The sequence below is a fragment of the Carex rostrata genome, chromosome 10 (genome assembly GCF_964058835.1).
Source record: "Carex rostrata chromosome 10, lpCarRost1.2, whole genome shotgun sequence".
Lineage (NCBI taxonomy): Eukaryota > Viridiplantae > Streptophyta > Magnoliopsida > Poales > Cyperaceae > Carex > Carex rostrata.
The window spans coordinates 3,798,268-3,817,016 of NC_135927.1; the positions used below are offsets into that span (position 1 = coordinate 3,798,268).

Sequence of the window (18,749 nt, forward strand, 5' to 3'; positions counted from 1 at the left end):
TTCCTTTGCATCGGATTAAATCCAACAGGCTTTTGACTAGCATCCGTCCGACAGAATCTCAACCGTCCGATCTGTATTCAAAGGCAAGATTAGTTATAAAACAAACACAGTGGATGAATGATAGATACTTCCAGATCCCAAGCATGGTCTTACACTCTCATCATACATCAAACGCAGTCACTTTTTGGCTCAACATTAACGTACCGTTTGAGTTTAGATCTGCCTCGCCTGTAAGGCTGTAACGCACAGAATTCCTTCCAGATTTGTGCTAGTATGTAATGAACGGATCAGATATAAATTTAGAAGGTGCGGTAATGCAGATAATAAGAATTCCTCACTCCCTCTCTCTCAACGTGAAATCTGTGCCTTTTCTCTGCAGGATACCTTATCCTCTCAAGTAACTCAGATTTTGAGTTTAGATCACGACTGTCCGATCAGACTCCAGGCACGGGGACCCTTTGATATTCATGCCAAATCAGATCGGACTGTTCGGATCTAAACAGGAAATTCGAGTTACCTCAGGATATATGAACTCCTCTCTGCACACTATTTACGAAGCCCAACGCCTCTCTCTTTATTACTTCTCCGCTCAGAGAACCGAGAAAAGCCTGACATTTCTTTCCTCTTACACCAAAGCTCAAAGCATCTTACTAATGGCCTTCTCTTACTGATCTGAAGAGAAAGAGAAAGAGAAAGAGGAACTCAATGGGTGACGAGATGAACAAGGGAGGATCATGCGACTCGATCGAAGCAAAGAAGAAGAGACCAGAACAGAGCTGTGCATTCTACGAGCTCTTCTCTTTCGCTGACAAGTGGGACCACCTCCTCATGACTGCAGGAAGCCTCGGTGCTGTGGCGCACGGTGCCGCCATGCCTGCCTTCTTTCTTCTCTTCGGAGAATTGATCAATGGGTTTGGGAAGAACCAGTATAACCTTCGCAAAATGACCGATGAGGTTTCCAAGGTGAGAATAATGAGAATAGTGCATAATGTAAGGTTATATTTGTAAAATTGCAGTGTAGATTTCGAGGAGGAGAGATTGTTTTAGTAAATCAATGCAAATGCATGTCCTTTCCTTAATTCCTTGTACCGTTATAAAATTGTATATTTCCACAAATGTCCTTTCAATTTTGTTATTTTCATAATCCGTATCGATTATTTTCTGTTTCAGTATTCTCTTTACTTCGTGTACCTTGGACTGGTTGTTTGCTTCTCTTCCTACTTAGGTAAGCACTTCATTTCCCTTTTTAAATGTATATGATATTCAACTACAAGCCGCATTTTTTCTATTTGATTTAATTGCTTTAGAAATTTCAATTTTTTTTTTTAAAAACCATAATTAAAAAAAAATACAATTTAGGGAACCAACTTGATTGATTTTTTTTTGGGCAAAAACCACAAGTACCGAATAAGCTATTGGGTATCACTTAATTTTACCCTTTTTACTTGGCAGAAACTATCAACAAATTGTGAAACTGGGAGGTACCGAATAGTCTATTGAGTACCGATTAAAAGTAAATGAGATATACCGAATAGCTACTTATGGTTTTTGTAACAAAAAAAAAAAATCAATCAAGTTGGTTCTGTAAATTTACTTTTTAATAATTATGGTTTTTAAAATATTCGAAATGTCATGTAATTATGTTCTTTATTTCGTCCATAATTTGAAAAAAAGAAACAAAGTAGATTATTTTCTTATTGGAGGTGGTATATACAAAAGAGCACTTTTCACTGAAACTGTGCAGAGAAACGACAAGCTTCTGGTCTTCTCGTCCTTTTGCTCCCGTTGGCCATTCAAAGACATGTCCTTGTCACCGTTCTGTGGGCACCACATATATCCCAATAAATGGCTTTATGCGCTTACAACCCTGAATAATATGAAATACTGAAAACACCTTTCAGGGATAATGGTTATAGTTAGGAGTGTTTATCGGGTCCACTTTAATCGGTTTTAAACTGAACCGAGAGAGTTCGGTTTAAACGGTTCAGTTTTTCCGGTTAAATGAATTGGTTCGGTTTATGATTTAAAAGCAGCTAGATTGAACCAACCGAAAATTTTAAACCCGTCCTCCGTTCGAACCAAATATTTTAAGAAATTCAAAAATTACGACAACATAATGTATATTATTTGGTTTGGCTTAAACCAAGTTAGACTGAACCGATTTTTTTTAAGAATTAATGTACTTGTTTCTGTTCAACCGAAAAAACTGAAATTTAGTTCAGTTTGTTCAGTTCATTTTTAATAATTTTTGAGGGGATAATCTTATTAGAGAAATATTAAAGGGTTAATTATCTGATTTTTTTATTTTTTTCTAAATCTGAACAGAGATTGCATGTTGGATGTACACTGGAGAGCGGCAGGTAAGCGCTCTTAGAAAGAGGTACCTAGAAGCTGTGCTGAGACAAGATGTTGGTTTCTTCGATACTGACGCCCGTACCGGTGATATAGTCTTCAGTGTTTCTACTGATACTCTCTTGGTACAAGATGCCATTGGTGAAAAGGTATCTATCTATTTCTTTTAGTTGCAAAAATTGTGTTAACTAGGAAGTTAATTGGGCTAATTTAGGATGAAAATAGCTAAATTGAGGCAACATTGTATAAAATTTAAGCCTCTAAGAGTCTCTTAGTTGGGGGAATTTCATGTATACCCCTCAAAACTTCGGAATATTTCCATCTATAAACATCATAATATCATATTACCCTTCTAAAATTTAATAACTCACAAATTTATCCATTTTATTGCTTTTTCTATCAAAAATTCAAAACTCATTTTAAATTTATGAAGTAGCCATTTTATCCTTTATTGAAAATATAAAAAAATAGTAGCATGTTAAAGAAAAATGTCAGATATCAATTGGTTGGTTTTTGAGGTCAATTATAGAAAATATTATTATGATATATTTTTCACCCAAGAAAAATGTGGTTTGATACTCTTTAATCACCTAATTTATGGGAGCAATATAGAAAATAGTATTATGAGATATTTTTATTTGAAATTTTGTAGGTTGGTAACTTCATACATTATCTGGCCACCTTCTTGGCTGGGTTAGTGGTCGGGTTTGTATCAGCATGGAGATTAGCACTTCTTAGTGTGGCAGTTATTCCAGGAATAGCATTTGCTGGTGGTTTATATGCTTATACCCTTACTGGCCTCACCTCAAAAAGCCGTGAATCCTATGCTAATGCCGGTATAATAGCCGAACAGGTATAATATAAAACAAACTTGTATTTTACAAAATTACTATCTAGTTTAGAAATCACATCACCTTTTTTTATTTAAGATTAGTAATTAATATACTTCAGCTTGGGATATTAATTTTTTGTAATTACGGGTTTGAAAATTGGTTTTTTTTTTGCAATTTTGAAGGATTGTACCTAAAATAATTCTAGAGTTTTCGGTTCTTTATTCCATGGCTCTTGAAGTGACCACGACTTAAGTGACTTCTTATTTTTATTTTTTTTCCCTCTTGCTTGATTTGATTTGATTTGATTTGATTTACTTATACTTTAAGCTCCACTAGCGCCGATCTCTTTTGTGTCTCTTTTGAAGTTTTGTGGGTCACCAAGTTTGCATTGATTAAAATACTGCATAAACTTCTATTTAATCAAATCTTTTAGTAAATGAATGGGTACTCTAATAAGGGTTCATTTCTGTGAATTTGTCAGAAGTGGTCCCCATTATAGCAATGATTGATTATTTATGGAATCCAATGATTTGCACATGCATGACCACTGACTATTAGTTGCATGAACTAGGACTTGATAACATGTGGTCTCCTTTCTTACTACCACTGTTCAAGCATAGTCATCAGTTTGGTGCTTTCAATAATTAATATCATGTTAAACTATTTATAAACATTGTTGTAAAATTCAAATAATCGATCTGAATCGTGCAGCATGATCTGCATATGAAAATATACTTTGCAGACTAAATTTTATAGTTTTTAAAATTTTTTTACTATTTTTTTAGATAGGTACAAAATCACTAGTTTTGCCTGGTCTACAATTTTTAGAACAAGCTATTTTCTACTTATCCAAAAAAATTGTATAAATATTATAAAAAATGTAAAATTTGATCGACAAGTACATTTTCATATGAAGATCATGTTGAATGGTTCAGATCGACTGTTTGGACTTTGGAAAAGGAGATATTAATCCATACTGAGGCAATTCAAAATAGCAGTGTTTGTACATATTTAGTTTACTCCTTTTTACCTTTTGTTACAGGTAATTGCTCAAGTAAGAACTGTTTATTCCTACGTGGGCGAAACCAAAGCACTGAATTCATACTCTGATGCAATTCAAAACACGCTTAAATTGGGGTATAAGGCTGGCATGGCGAAGGGTCTCGGCATTGGCTGTACCTATGGCATTGCATGCATGTCGTGGGCCCTTGTTTTCTGGTACGCTGGTGTCTTCATCAGAAATGGGCAGACTGATGGTGGCCAGGCTTTCACTGCTATCTTCTCTGCAATTGTTGGTGGATTGTAAGATTTTATAATTGCTTGGTTTTTGTTGTTGATTCTGTAGAACTGAGTGTAAGATACAGTTATTGGCCATTGCGCACTGATACCTGATCCAATGCTGTCACAACTGTGGTAGATTGTTTATTGTTGGTACCGACATGGTACCTAACCAGTAATGATTGGTACCGGGTTTCAAAAACTTTAGGCATTGTTAAGTATACAGTGTTAAGAAATCAGTCTACTCCAGACTTCCAGGTATTACACACAGCCACAAGTACTTTTTCCCTTTATGAGTAACATATCATATAGTATTTTAGCTTGGGAACTTTGTATGCAAATATTATACCATCAATTTCTTTTGCTCATAAATATTTTTTTACTATTTTTTTAGATAGGTAGAAAATCACCTGATTTAAAAATTCTAGACCATTAAAAAGTAGTGATTTTCTACCTATCTAAAAAAATAACGAGAAGTTCACAAAATGTAAAATTTTATCTACAAGTACATTTTCATATGGAGATCATGTTTAACGGTTCAGATTGACTATTTGGATATTGAAAATGAAAATATTGATCTATAGTACGTACCAATCTGTGCTATGCATAGTACCATAACCTCACTGTTCTAAAATACATTTTCTTATATAATAATTATTACAATTTTTCTTTTTACAGGAGTCTCGGACAGTCATTCTCTAACCTAGGTGCATTTAGCAAGGGTAAAATTGCCGGTTACAAACTATTAGAAATAATTCGTCAGAAGCCGACAATTCTCCAGGAAAAAGACGATGGCAAGTGCCTTGATGAGGTTCATGGAAACATAGAATTCAAAGAAGTGACCTTTAGCTATCCATCAAGACCAGATGTGATAATTTTCAGGGATTTCTCTCTCTTCTTCCCTGCTGGTAAAACTGTGGCAGTGGTAGGAGGAAGCGGGTCAGGCAAGAGTACTGTTGTGGCATTGATCGAGCGCTTTTATGATCCCAATCAAGGTAAATATGATATTATCATATCTCTTGATGGATTGTATTTATTAAGTTCTTGATGTATTGTATTAATTAAGTCCTGGTAACTGGTAACTTGGAGTGAATTGATTTGGTAAGTCTGAAGTAAATTAAAAAAAAATAAACTAAATAAATAAGTAAAAAAATAAGGGATTTAAATTAAATATGAATCAGTTATTGGAAAGCTAGTTCTCAAATCTATAGCATGATAATCTATATCTATTATAGAAAATGATTTTACTAAAGAACAGGTATTTACTGCAATTTTCTGATCACGGGACCGAGCTTGTAGGAGCACAATTTTCTCCTATAGTTCTTCTCTTTTCTTTACAATTCCTGGTTTTTAATATCACAAATTGAGTAATTCTCTAGTCTTACAACTTTCATTTATTAAAATTTTCAGGGAAAGTGTTACTGGATAATGTTGATATAAAAACTCTACACTTAAGATGGTTGAGAGATCAAATTGGGTTGGTGAATCAAGAACCTGCACTGTTTGCAACGACTATCCTCGAAAATATTTTATATGGCAAGCCTGACGCAACCATTGCTGAGGTCGAGGCTGCCACCTCAGCATCTAATGCTCATAGCTTCATCTCTCTGCTGCCAAACGGTTACAATACTCAGGTCAGCCTTCATTGCCATTCAATAGTTGTTTTGATTTACTTTACTTGTATCTACTTGTCAGTATAGTATACAACTTAGCTGCTGATACATACATGATTATCACATGAAAATGTACTTGCAAACTATGTTTTACATTTTTTTAGAGTTTTTTACTATTTTTTTAGATAGGTAGAAAATCACTAGTTTTAAATGGTGATGAACATTTAGATCAAGTGATTTTCTACATTTAAAAAAAGTAGCAAAAAAGTTCTAAAAAATATGAAGTTGGATCTACAAGTACATTTTTATATGGAGATAATGTTGAATGGTTCAGATCGATTTTTTGTATTTTAAAAATTGGGATCTTGATCCATAGTACGGGCCAATATGCGCTATGCATAGTACTGTAGTCTCACTCTACAACTAACCCTGTTCAAGTTCAAGATATTTTCTGATTTGTACGTAAATATTATTAAGAAAACAACAGAACTAGACTGATAAAGACGCTAAAGCATGTGCATATCTTTTATTTTTATTTTTTTTATTTGAATTACATAATATCCTAAATATTGCAGGTCGGAGAGAGAGGCCTCCAGCTGTCAGGTGGTCAAAAGCAAAGAATTGCAATTGCCCGTGCCATGCTAAAAAACCCCAAAATCCTCCTCTTAGATGAGGCAACAAGTGCATTAGACACGGCCTCTGAAAATATAGTGCAAGAAGCACTTGATCGCCTCATGGTTGGCCGCACGACTGTGGTTGTAGCACATCGCCTCTCTACAATCCGAAATGTTGACATGATTGCTGTCATTCAACAAGGCCAGGTAAAGTTTTTAAGAATTTACAGAAAGGAGAGAGGGAGAGAGATAGATATTCAAATTAATTGTATATATAGAGATGATATTCGGTTGATTAACAATCCTAACCGAATTCTGTTAAGGTCCTAATGACTAGTTTGACTAGTCAACATTTCTAACCATTTCTGCTAACTAATTCTGTTAACAATTATAACATGTGTCTAATACCAGGTTGTTGAGACCGGGACCCATGAGGAGCTTCTAACAAAGGGGTCAAATGGGGCCTACGCATCCCTAATCAGGTTCCAAGAAATGGCGAGAAATCGAGATTTTGGAGCCCCCTCAACCTGCCGTTCCCGCTCTTCACGGCTTAGCCATTCTCTCTCTACAAAATCTCTCTCTCTTCGATCAGGAAGTTTGAGAAACTTGAGTTACTCCTATAGTACTGGAGCTGATGGTAGAATTGAGATGATATCAAATGCAGATAATGTCAAAAAGTACCCTGCACCGAAGGGTTATTTCTTCAAACTCTTGAAAATGAATGCACCGGAATGGCCGTATGCTGTTTTGGGTGCCATCGGATCGGTGCTATCGGGTTTTATTGGACCCACTTTTGCTATTGTTATGGGTAATATGATAGAGGTGTTTTATTACCGAGATATCAATGCCATGGAGAGGAAAACAAGGGAGTTTGTGTTTGTTTTCATAGGCACGGGTTTTTATGCAGTCTTTGCGTACTTGGTGCAACACTACTTCTTTAGTATAATGGGAGAGAATCTCACAACACGGGTTCGGCGAATGATGCTTACTGGTATACTACTACGTACCATAATGAAGTTTTTCAAATATTTTTACATCGAGATGGGCTAAATAGTTGACCTGAACCCTTTAACATGATCTTAGTATTAAAATGTGCTCACTGACCCAAATTTTCAATTTTTTGGAAATATTTAACTATTTTTTAGAGAGGTACAAAATTGCTATTTTTCAGAAAATTCTGGACCATAAAAGAACATAGATTTGTAGATATCTAAAAAAATAGTAAAAAATTTCCAAAATATGTAAAAATTTGGTCTCTAAGCACATTTTAATATGCATATCATGGTGAGCGGTTTGAATCGGACCATCTCTTTTTATATGCATACTTTTATGTAGTACTCTAATAGTATCGCTTTTGCTATTGTAGTGATATTGAGGAATGAAGTGGGGTGGTTTGATGAGGAGGAGAACAACTCGAGTTTAGTAGCAGCACGATTGGCAACAGATGCAGCAGATGTGAAGCCAGCCATTGCCGAAAGAATCTCGGTCATTTTGCAAAACATGACCTCGCTTCTCACCTCCTTCATTGTTGGATTTATTATTGAATGGAGGGTTGCTTTGCTTATTCTCGTCACTTTTCCTTTGTTAGTCCTCGCCAACTTTGCCCAGGTAACTATTTACAAAAAAATTGGCTCAACTCTTAGGGATCTGTAGTTACTAGAAGTGTAAAAATGGTGATTTTATTAGTAATCTCTTTAAAAGATTAGGCAAAGTGATGGTTCCAATAGAGACTTTCTTGATTATGAAATTTAAAAATTGAAGTCAAAGTATTTGCAAATTGCAATTGACTTACTTCGTTATGACCCAAAACATGGTGGGGCCCATTTGTAAGTGACCAAGAAGTAACACTGGAAGGCAAGATGTTGGAGCAAAGTATCCTTTCCAAAAGAAATAAATCTAATCAGCACCAATTTGTGCAGCCAAGTGTCCCCCCTCCTCTGGGCTCCACACTGTTACTCTGTCATGCTGTCATAACTTTAAACTGACGCTACACATGTGCTTTTTCTCTGCCAAGATGCCTTTTCCTCTTTTGACTTGTTTATTAAATCAGTCCCTGATGTACTTTTATTTACATCTTTTTAAAAAAATCTTCACATGTTGTACCACACACCTTCTTCAAAGTCATATGTTACTTAATTTGAATTGCTTTCTCTGCAACTCTTAAAATAATATGGTGGTTTTACCTAAACATCCTTCAAAGTGTATTTATAATTTGACTCTTTGAAAGAAATATTATGCATGTTTTGCCTCATATTTATAATTTTACCCTTTGAAAGAAATATTATTGCATTCCCATCCACTTTAAAGAAAATTTGCTATGTTTATCCATATCAATTATTTTCCCTTTTTTAGATTATATTTGGATAAACATTTGAACGACCTTTTTTTTTTTTTCCTTTTCTAGGAAACATATCTTTTGTTTCTCTGCAAAAATTTAAAAAAGGAATCTTGTTTTGTTTTATTGGGCCAACAAATCCAAGACTCTGCACTTAATTTAATTTTCTTGGATGCTTCTGATTTAATTTATGCAGGAGTTCCTTCATTGGCCCACTTAAATGTCCCATTGGCCCACCTTGTTAGAAAGACTGACAATTTTTATTTGCTGTTTTGTGGGTTTGTGTCAGAACAGTTTGAAAAAAGAGGATAGAGACACTGTAGAGCTTCTGAGCAATATTTTTAATTATATCTGAAAAAAAGTAATTTTATTTGTAGAAACAATATATATATTTTTTTTGATAAAAGTGGCTAACCCCCACCTGTTTCATATAGAAACGAATAGAATATATTTTTTTAACTCGATCCACTAATGAACGAGCTGTTAACGATCGAGTCACGGACGAATACCAAGCGGGCCACGAGCCACGAGCTTTTTTGCCAGTTCTACTTGCGAGTGCATTTGCTACCAAAAGCTGATGCTCTCTGGCAGCCTTTTTCCCATGCTTTTCTTTGACATTTCTTTGTTAAAAGAAATTTCAAGAAAATGTACCAGATATATAGATTTCAAGTAATAAAACTGCTAATTTATATTAGCTGACATTTTTTTTTCTTCACCCAGCAACTTTCAATGAAGGGATTTGCGGGTGATACAGCCAAGGCACATGCCAAAACAAGCATGATTGCCGGTGAAGGCGTGAGCAACATCCGGACAGTGGCTGCATTTAATGCACAGGACAAGATAGTTTCTCTCTTTCGGCATGAGCTGCGGGTCCCGCTCCGCCACAGCTTGCGTCGGTCCCAGACTGCTGGTGTCCTCTTTGGCTTATCCCAACTCTCTCTCTATGCTTCCGAAGCCCTCATTCTCTGGTTCGGAGCCCACCTTGTCAGGTCTCACCATTCCACCTTTTCCAAAGTTATACAAGTCTTTGTTGTTTTGGTTATAACTGCCAATTCAGTTGCTGAGACAGTTAGCCTCGCCCCTGAAATTGTACGTGGTGGAGAGTCAATCCGGTCGGTTTTTGCAGTTTTAAACCGCCCAACCCGTATTGAACCGGATGACCCGGAGGCTGATCCGGTTGAGTCTATGCGTGGTGAGATTGAATTTCGGCGGGTTGACTTTTCATACCCAGCACGGCCTGATGTGCAAATTTTAAAGGACTTTAACCTAAGAATTCGTTCTGGGCAAAGTCAAGCACTTGTGGGTGCAAGCGGGTCGGGAAAAAGCACAGTAATTGCTTTGATCGAGAGATTCTATGATCCAACGGCTGGGAAGGTGATGATCGATGGTAAAGACATCAAGAGACTCAACCTGAAATCCCTTAGGTTAAAAATTGGTCTAGTGCAACAGGAGCCGGTTCTATTTGCTTCAAGCATATTTGAAAACATCGCATATGGGAAAGATGGTGTTACTGAAACAGAGGTAGTAGAGGCAGCAAAGGTGGCAAATGCACATGGGTTCATTAGTCAACTTCCTGACGGGTACAAGACATCAGTTGGTGAGCGTGGGGTTCAGTTGTCAGGAGGCCAGAAGCAGCGAATTGCAATTGCTAGAGCAGTTTTGAAAGACCCTGCAGTGTTGCTTCTAGACGAGGCAACTAGTGCTTTAGATGTAGAGTCAGAGTGTGTTTTGCAAGAGGCATTAGAGCGGATCATGAAAGGGCGCACGACCGTGTTAATTGCTCACCGGCTTTCAACTATACGTGGGGTTGATTCGATTGGGGTGGTGCAGGACGGAAAAATTGTAGAGCATGGGAGCCATGCTGAGTTGGTTTCTAGGGCTGACGGGGCATACACCCGACTTTTGCAACTACAACATTAACGCTGAATTTTGAGGTAACTAAAACCAGTTTTGTAGATAGAGGGGAATTGGGGCTTAAAAGAATGCTCATTATCATTTCTTTCTTTTATGTTATATTTGAATTTCATGTTATTTAAAAACTAAATACTTGTTAGCCTAGGAGTGTACTGTTTATTAGGTTTCTTATTCTGTTTGTTTGAAACCAAGCATGTAATCTAGACAATTAATCTAGAAAATTTTGAAAGGGAAAATGGGCCAAGTAGACAGCACTAGTAATGGGTTTAGAAATGAAGGATGGGTTTTTGTTATATTAATCTGATATTTACACGTGCTTTACATGTCAAGGAAGGAGATTGGCTTAATCTATTTTCTGTCAATCTTACTCATTTAATCTAGTTTCTGGTACATGTCAAGTGCATGGGGTTTGTCACAGAACTGGGGGAGATTACGAGTACCTAATAAACATAGTGTCTACATCTAGAGATATTGCAAGCGGTGTAATGAGAACCGTGTGAGATCTGATTTCTGGTTTCATGTGAAAATCTAAGGGCTGCTAATCCTATATTAGTACTGCTCATTGTTGTGTTATAACACACTAATCGAAAAGGTTTGGTAAGAGGATGGAATATAGACTCTAATCAATTTCACATTTATGTCCTTCTTTATTATCGTATGTAATTGAAATAATTGAGATTACTCCACTAGCTAGCAATCAATAGAATGCAACCCTTTATCTGTAGATCTAAAGAATACTAGGTATCTAAGTGAGATCAAACCATAAGATATCACCCAATCGGTCGATCAATCTTATTGGTCTAGATAATTCTATACTATTCTTTATAGGTCAACCTTCAAATGTCAATCATTATGGTATGACCATCACCATACAGACTAGGTTAGCATGCATCATACTTAGTTACTAATACAAAAAATAAACCGCACGAGATAGATAAATGAAACTACTACATTAAATTCATAAGAATTTAAGATTACAAGTTATCACTCTAAAAAGGCATAGAATAACATTGAAGTACTTACATTAAACTCATAAGAATTCAATATTACAAGCTATCACTCTAGAAAGGCATAAAATAACATTGCAGTACCCACAGAATGCCCTGTCAATAATTACACTTCATCCAGATGCAGGCATTCTACTTAATTACCACATTTTCTTTTCTCATGAAACACATGATAAATTAAAACAAAATACAAGTAAATTAAAATGACCATGCATAACACTCCAATCCAGTTCATAGAAAACAACAATCATGTTACATATAAAAGAAACGATAAAAAGAAAAAAAAAATCCAACAAGTGAATCCTCTGCCTATAGCGGAAAAAGGACTGATTATTTGCTTCACAAAAGAAAAGAAACACGTTTTTCAAAAAAAGAAAAGAAACACATATTATTATATAAGAATTAGACGGTACCAGATTGGTATTGCTGCACCTTGTGCTCGTCAACAACTCCCAGTTGAGACATGAGCAACCAGAGATGAGTGAGTAATTCTCCACCCCTGCTGAGGGACTTGGCATGCTGGTATGAATCGCAATGAATGGCGGCATATCCCAGCATCTCCATCCAGGTCTCGCTAATTAACTTCCATTTTATTTCTGGTTTGAGTTTTTGTAAATCCTCTACAAGTCGAACACTGTCCTTTAATACCTTTTCTCCAATGTCATCCTCATACTCCCGCCTACCCCATACCCACTCTCTCAACTTTGCCCATATCTTCTTCAATACTGATGTGCCTATTTTATTTGTTGGTTGACTGCTGTCAGTTGGTACCGATTCATTATTCTGCCCAAGGTTTGGTTGGGCCCCTTTATTCTCTTCCTTCTTCATAAGCACATCGCGTACATTCTTGGGATTGAGCTTTTCCTTACCCTTAAGTTTCTCCTTGACAACAGCACATGTGGCCTCAAATCGTGTCTTACCATATCCGAGCTGCATCATTGACTGCTGCTGGGTTAGGAGATAGATCATGTAATTGGATGTCATCCAACTAACTTCACGCTCGGTGTCTTCTTTTCCATTGGGTTGTTTGCAACATAAACAAGATAAACAAGATTTGTTGGAAGATTGTTGATTTTCTCCATTGGGTTTGGAAGAACAACAAGATTTGAGGCAATTTATGGGTATCTTCTTTCTTTCATTAGGTTGGTTGGAATGTTCTTGATTTTCTCCATTGGGTTGGTTGGAAGGTTGTTGATTTTCTCCATTGGGTTGGTTGGAAGGTTGTTGATTTTCTCCATCGGGTTGGTTGGAATGTTCTTGATTTTCTCCATCGGGTTGGTTGGAATGTTCTTGATTTTCTCCATCGGGTTGGTTGGAATGTTCTTGATTTTCTCCATCGGGTTGGTTGGAATGTTCTTGATTTACTCCATCGGGTTGGTTGGAAGGTTCTTGATTTTCTCCATCGGGTTGGTCAGAATGTTCTTGATTTTCTCTATTGGGTTGGCTGGAAGGTTTTTGATTTTCTCCATTGGATTGGTTGGAAGGTTGTTGATTATCTCCATCGGGTTGGTCGGAATGTTCTTGATTTACTCCATTGGGTTGGTTGGAAGGTTGTTGATTTTCTTTATTAGGTTGGTTGGAATGTTCTTGATTTACTCCATTGGGTTGGTTGGAAGGTTGTTGATTTTCTCTATCGGGTTGGTCGGAATGTTCTTGATTTTCTCTATTGGGTTGACTGGAAGGTTTTTGATTTTCTCCATTGGGTTGGTTGGAAGGTTGTTGATTTTCTCCATCGGGTTGGTGGGAAGGCTCTTGATTTTCATTGGATTGTTTGGAAGAGAAACAAGATTTGAGGCAACATGATTTGTGGGAAGGTTCTTGATTTTCCTTGGATTGTTTGGAAGATAAACAAGATTTGAGGCAACATGGTTTGTGGGAAGGTTCTTGATTTTCTCCATCGGATTGGTGGGAAGGTTCTTGATTTTCATTGGATTGTTTGGAAGAGAAACAAGATTTGAGGCAACATGGTTTGTGGGAAGGTTCTTGATTTTCTCCATTGGATTGGTGGGAAGGTTCTTGATTTTCATTGGATTGTTTGGAAGATAAACAAGATTTGAGGCAACATGGTTTGTGGGAAGGTTCTTGATTTTCTCCATTGGATTGGTGGGAAGGTTCTTGATTTTCATTGGATTGTTTGGAAGAGAAACAAGATTTGAGGCAACATGGTTTTTGTGGATTAGGTTTGTTGGGAGTTTCATCTTGATAATAACAAATGTCTGTGGCAAGATGCCACAAGATAATGGACTCATCAAAGTCCATTTTCATGCTCCACTCCAGTTTCTCCAGTTGGTTGTGACGTTCCAATGTTTTGTTTCCCCTATATGCTCTTGCCTCTACTAACACCTTGTATATATGCACGTTTTGCGCTCTCCTTTTTGCCTCAGTGACCATAATTTCCACCAACTTATCCGGAAAGGGGATCAATTTGCTCTCACACATGTTGTCCCATTTATTTTTTAAATTTAGAAATCTCATAATCTTTGCTGAGTTAGTGTCCCTGTCTCTCCGGCTGAAATGTACCAGATTGAAATGCCCAATGGTGTGGGCCCACCGACGTTTTCCCTTCTTCGAAATTACTTTCACCAATGCGGTTATACAACTAGCAACACAATCGCTCTTTTGCGTCCTTTTAAGTGCCACGACTGTCCAGTCTGAGAATACAAGAAGTATGGTAGCGATGACCTCAAGGCTGAGGCCTACACCAAATAGGATGTTGGTTATGATAATATCTCCAGATACATACTTTTGCATGTCAAGATTATGAAATACAACGAATGCAAAAATGATGGAGAGAAGAGAGAAAAAGCGCAATGCACGGCCTGAAAAGCAGTGCATGTGGACTGCCTTTGTATGCAGGTAATCATATAGGAATGAGAGCTCAATAGCGACCAAGTCAAGGGCTACAGTGGTGCTGAGATCTGAGAAGCGATCCTGACTCTTCATTAACAGATCTGCGGAAAAAGTTACATCTACCAACAAGCGCTTGAAGATATTGAACCAGCGAAAGCCTTCCAAAATAAGCTCGCTTTCATGGATGTCCTTCGAGGAGTCTTTCAAGGATGAAACTAGAATATCTGCATAAAGTTCATATTTTATTAATTAGTCATTTCTCTGTCAATTACTAATGTTACCTTTTTTTCATTTTGACATTTAAATACAGGTTGGGAGGGAGTACAATACATGGTTCATTATTGACAGTTTGAGCTAGAATAAGAACCGACTATTTTTTAATACATATAAGTAAAATACACACACACACACACACACACACACACAGCAAGTCTCTCAATCCCATAAGATAATTTCCTTTACTAAATAAAAAATTGGTCTTTCAATACTTTTGTTACAAAAGAAAACATCCCGTTTTTATGGCTGAACAACAAATAGTAAACCAAACAAACCAAAATATCTGAAATAATAATAACAAATACTATATGTTTTTGGTTAGAAAAATATTAATTCCTAGGGGTGTCAATGGGTACGGTATGGGTCTGATAGTGATATTTTGATATAAATGTCAATATGAAATGAGTCTTATCCATACCTTACATACCCTTACCTATGAAATATTAGCCTTACTCATACTCTACCTTTACCCATTAAAATAACGATTACAAAATTAAATATGGATAAGGGTATCGAATGAGTTAATATTTTATATAATTTAATCTAAAAAAAAAACAAATAAATATATTCAACGATAACAAGTTATGTATCATAATATCATAAAATATAAAATTATAATTGTTATCCTATTATTTTAAATATTAAATTTTTTAAATCAAATATAACAATATAAAATATTGTATAAATAATTTTTGTCAGAAATTACTAATTTAAAAACTATATATATAAGATGTTGAATAAATCAATTTTACTATACAATTACTAAATAAAAAATAATAAAAAATGTCGATATATCAATTGAGTAATAATAATAAAAAATATATAGTTATATGTGTAAATACAAGTTTATCATATATAAATTGATATTTATCAATTATTCTATTGGGTAATGGTACCAAATAACTCTTACCCATATCCTTACCCGTTAAGCTAACAATTTTTTTTTTTACTTACTGATATCCATCTAGTTAAGTTAATGAATAAAATTCTTATTCATACCCACTTTGTCAAATATGTTACGAGATACTTTATTATTTAAAATTATTCTTGTTAATTAACTTCTATAATCTTTCCCAATTCTATTCCCAATTTATTTTACTTTTATTATATATCATACTGTTTGAAAATTTCACAAATAATACTTGTATATTTTTAAATTTAGAACCTTGTAAATTTCGAAACTATACACACAGACAACTAAGCAATTTCTTTGACAATAATCTATATATTGTCCTTAAATTCCCAAACTCATCATATTTAAATATGTTTGAGATAATATATATATAACCAAGTACATGTAGCTTTACCACATTTGAATCTTGCAAATTAACCACTCTCTTTACTCTCTTCTCTGGTAAAATCGATTTAATATAGATGCAAACTTAATATATTTTAGTAGTAGAAAAAAGAACACTCTATGATAAAAAAAATTTCTTCTATTATCAATATTATCTTAATCTCTTACATTTGAAAGACTTCTTATACATTATATAAACCCATAGAATCTTTTTACACACTCTACTATTACTAAATGACATGTAATTCTAGAAGACCACAATATGCACATAGAGAATTCCACCCGTAACTATCGCCCGTAACTATTACATTCATGACAATTTTAAAGAGTTCCCACCATTAACTAATATATTTGACTACTAATTAAGTTTATTAATCTCTAACATTTTCTTTCTCGCCCGCTACTGATAATTTCCATAAACGGCAATCATGTATATTCAATTCAATTCTCTAAAATGGGTCGAAAGACTTGGATTTTACATATTTTGATTTGAGATTATACATTGTAAATATAACTATTTGAGCAATAAAGCTTTTAGTCAAATCAATTCTCTAAAATAAACATAATATTGAAATTAAATCTTAAGGTAGTCTTAACAATAGATAAGATTCCGCTAGAGTTAACACAGTTAACCAGAAGTTGGAGGAAAGTAGGGATATATGTACCTATAGTGTCTTCTGGTGGGAAGAGTACTGACTGAATGCTACCCATGAGCTTGCCCATGTTACCCATGAGCTTGCCCATGTTACCCTTGAGCTTGCCCATGTAAACCATGAGATTGCCCCAAAAACCTGAGGGGAGAGCAATTAAATCAAATCTTTAGGTATTAGCAAGAACAATAACAATTTGCTTGAGTTAATATTGTTAACTGGATGCTAGTGGAAGATAGGGATATATGTACCTTTAGTAGTTTCATTTGCTTGGCCGTCATTCGAGAGAGTATTAACCTCGCTATCTGAGTGGAGAACAATTAAATCATATCTTAAGATACTCTTTACAAGAATAGTAAGATTTTGCTTGAGTTAATATTGTTAACCGGATGCTAGTGGAAGGCAGGGATATATGTACCTTCAGTAGTTCGATTTGCTGGGACGGGATTCGGGGTAGTATTATCCGTGTTACCTGAGTGGAGAACAATTAAATCAAATCTTATGATACTGTTAGCAAGAATAATAACATTTTGCTGGAGTTAATATCGTTAACTGGATGCTAGTGGAAGGCAGGGATATATGTACCTTCAGTAGTTCGATTTGCTGGGACGGTATTCGGGGTATGTGTACCTTCCGTAGTTCTATTTCCTGGGCGGAGTTCTGAGATAATTTGATCCTTGATATTGTCCTTGCTTGCTATGCGGAGAGCATGGGTCCTCTCAGCAAATTTGATAAGTCCCGGGATAAACACGAAAATTGTTGGTATCCACAGCCAACCAGTTGGTGGTGATTGGATAAATATATAAACTGTGATTATAACTTGAAAAACTAGCCCCAAAAGGTGACGCCACCAAAGCTCGTTATCCTCGATTGAGTATGATGTGATGGTATCGGGACCTCCGAGGTGAACCAGGAGGAACGGTGCCCACAAGACGGTGAGTTCGCTACTGACATCAATTCCTCCAGGAGTCTGATGGCTGATGTTACCGAGCCCTAATGTGGCAACATTGTCAGCAGTCAGGTACAACAGCCAGAGCGCGAGCGCGAGCATGATGTTGGTGATGCGTTTGCGCAACGGTGCCAAGAAGATGAGAGCAATTTGTATGCCAAGGCTGACGAGGACGAGAACCCTTACCTCGTCGGAGTTCCATAGGTTTTGCAATTTCTCAGTGATAATTTTCATTCTCTCTCTCTCTTGTTTGAAATCTTGGCAGGGGCTTCCAAACAAATCTCACTTTTGAAACCTTGGCTGCCAAGTATACGCTCTTTCTTTTTATAGAAAAGTTCATGGTAGCAGCTGCCAAGTGAAGTATCTGCTTTCTCTCTTTTTCTCTCTCTCCTTGTCACCTCCCTCTTTTTGTTCATTTTCTTGGAGATGCCTGGCTTGATCCATGCCTTGCTCAACAAATAAAAGATAATCTTATTCCCCACGATCAGGTAGATTTATTGAGCATCACAACCCATTCAACAGGTGATATTATATTTTTACATTATTTGTCATATGGCATGTTTGTTTCAGTTGCTCTGTAACAGCCAGGAATAATATTTTCTTAATTAAAAAAATACAAGGAAAGCCTAGTTTTGAATTACAAATAATATGTATACTGGAACCATTCAACATGACATCTATATTAAAATGTGCTTAGAGACTAAATTTTATATTTTTTGAAATTTTTTAACTATTGTTTAGATAGGTACAAAATCACTGTTTTGAATGGTCCAAAAGCATT

General features: G+C 35.9%; 2 protein-coding genes across 2 annotated transcripts; one reads left to right on the forward strand and one right to left on the reverse strand.

The window, feature by feature from the left end:
• The first annotated feature begins 570 nt into the window (after positions 1-570).
• LOC144560322 (ABC transporter B family member 19-like) lies at positions 571-11,175 on the forward strand. The gene is made up of 11 exons (XM_078309482.1): positions 571-963; positions 1,171-1,225; positions 2,326-2,501; positions 3,005-3,205; positions 4,228-4,487; positions 5,142-5,458; positions 5,874-6,097; positions 6,652-6,897; positions 7,102-7,681; positions 8,057-8,298; positions 9,746-11,175. The coding sequence occupies exons 1-11, from the start codon at positions 706-708 to the stop codon at positions 10,943-10,945; spliced, it is 3,759 nt and encodes a 1,252-aa protein (XP_078165608.1). The 5' UTR covers positions 571-705; the 3' UTR covers positions 10,946-11,175.
• Positions 11,176-12,323: 1,148 nt separating this feature from the next.
• Positions 12,324-18,209, reverse strand: LOC144560885 (uncharacterized). The gene is made up of 6 exons (XM_078310105.1): positions 17,650-18,209; positions 17,438-17,491; positions 17,271-17,324; positions 16,932-17,160; positions 15,348-15,355; positions 12,324-15,020 (listed from the first exon to the last, which is right to left on the reverse strand). Exons 1-6 carry the CDS (start codon positions 18,200-18,202, stop codon positions 12,349-12,351), a joined length of 3,570 nt encoding a protein of 1,189 aa, XP_078166231.1. The 5' UTR covers positions 18,203-18,209; the 3' UTR covers positions 12,324-12,348.
• Between the last annotated feature and the right edge of the window lie 540 nt (positions 18,210-18,749).

Coding starts and splice junctions, on each gene's coding strand:
- LOC144560322 (XM_078309482.1), top strand. CDS start 706: ATGGGTGACGAGATGAACAAGGGAGGATCATGCGACTCGATCGAAGCA. Junction 1,226..2,325: donor TTGCTTCTCTTCCTACTTAG/GTAAGCACTTCA, acceptor AAATCTGAACAG/AGATTGCATGTTGGATGTAC. Junction 8,299..9,745: donor TCCTCGCCAACTTTGCCCAG/GTAACTATTTAC, acceptor TTCTTCACCCAG/CAACTTTCAATGAAGGGATT.
- LOC144560885 (XM_078310105.1), bottom strand. CDS start 18,202: ATGAAAATTATCACTGAGAAATTGCAAAACCTATGGAACTCCGACGAG. Junction 17,325..17,437: donor AGCAAATCGAACTACTGAAG/GTACATATATCC, acceptor TTCTCCACTCAG/ATAGCGAGGTTAATACTCTC. Junction 17,161..17,270: donor AGCAAATGAAACTACTAAAG/GTACATATATCC, acceptor CTCTCCCCTCAG/GTTTTTGGGGCAATCTCATG.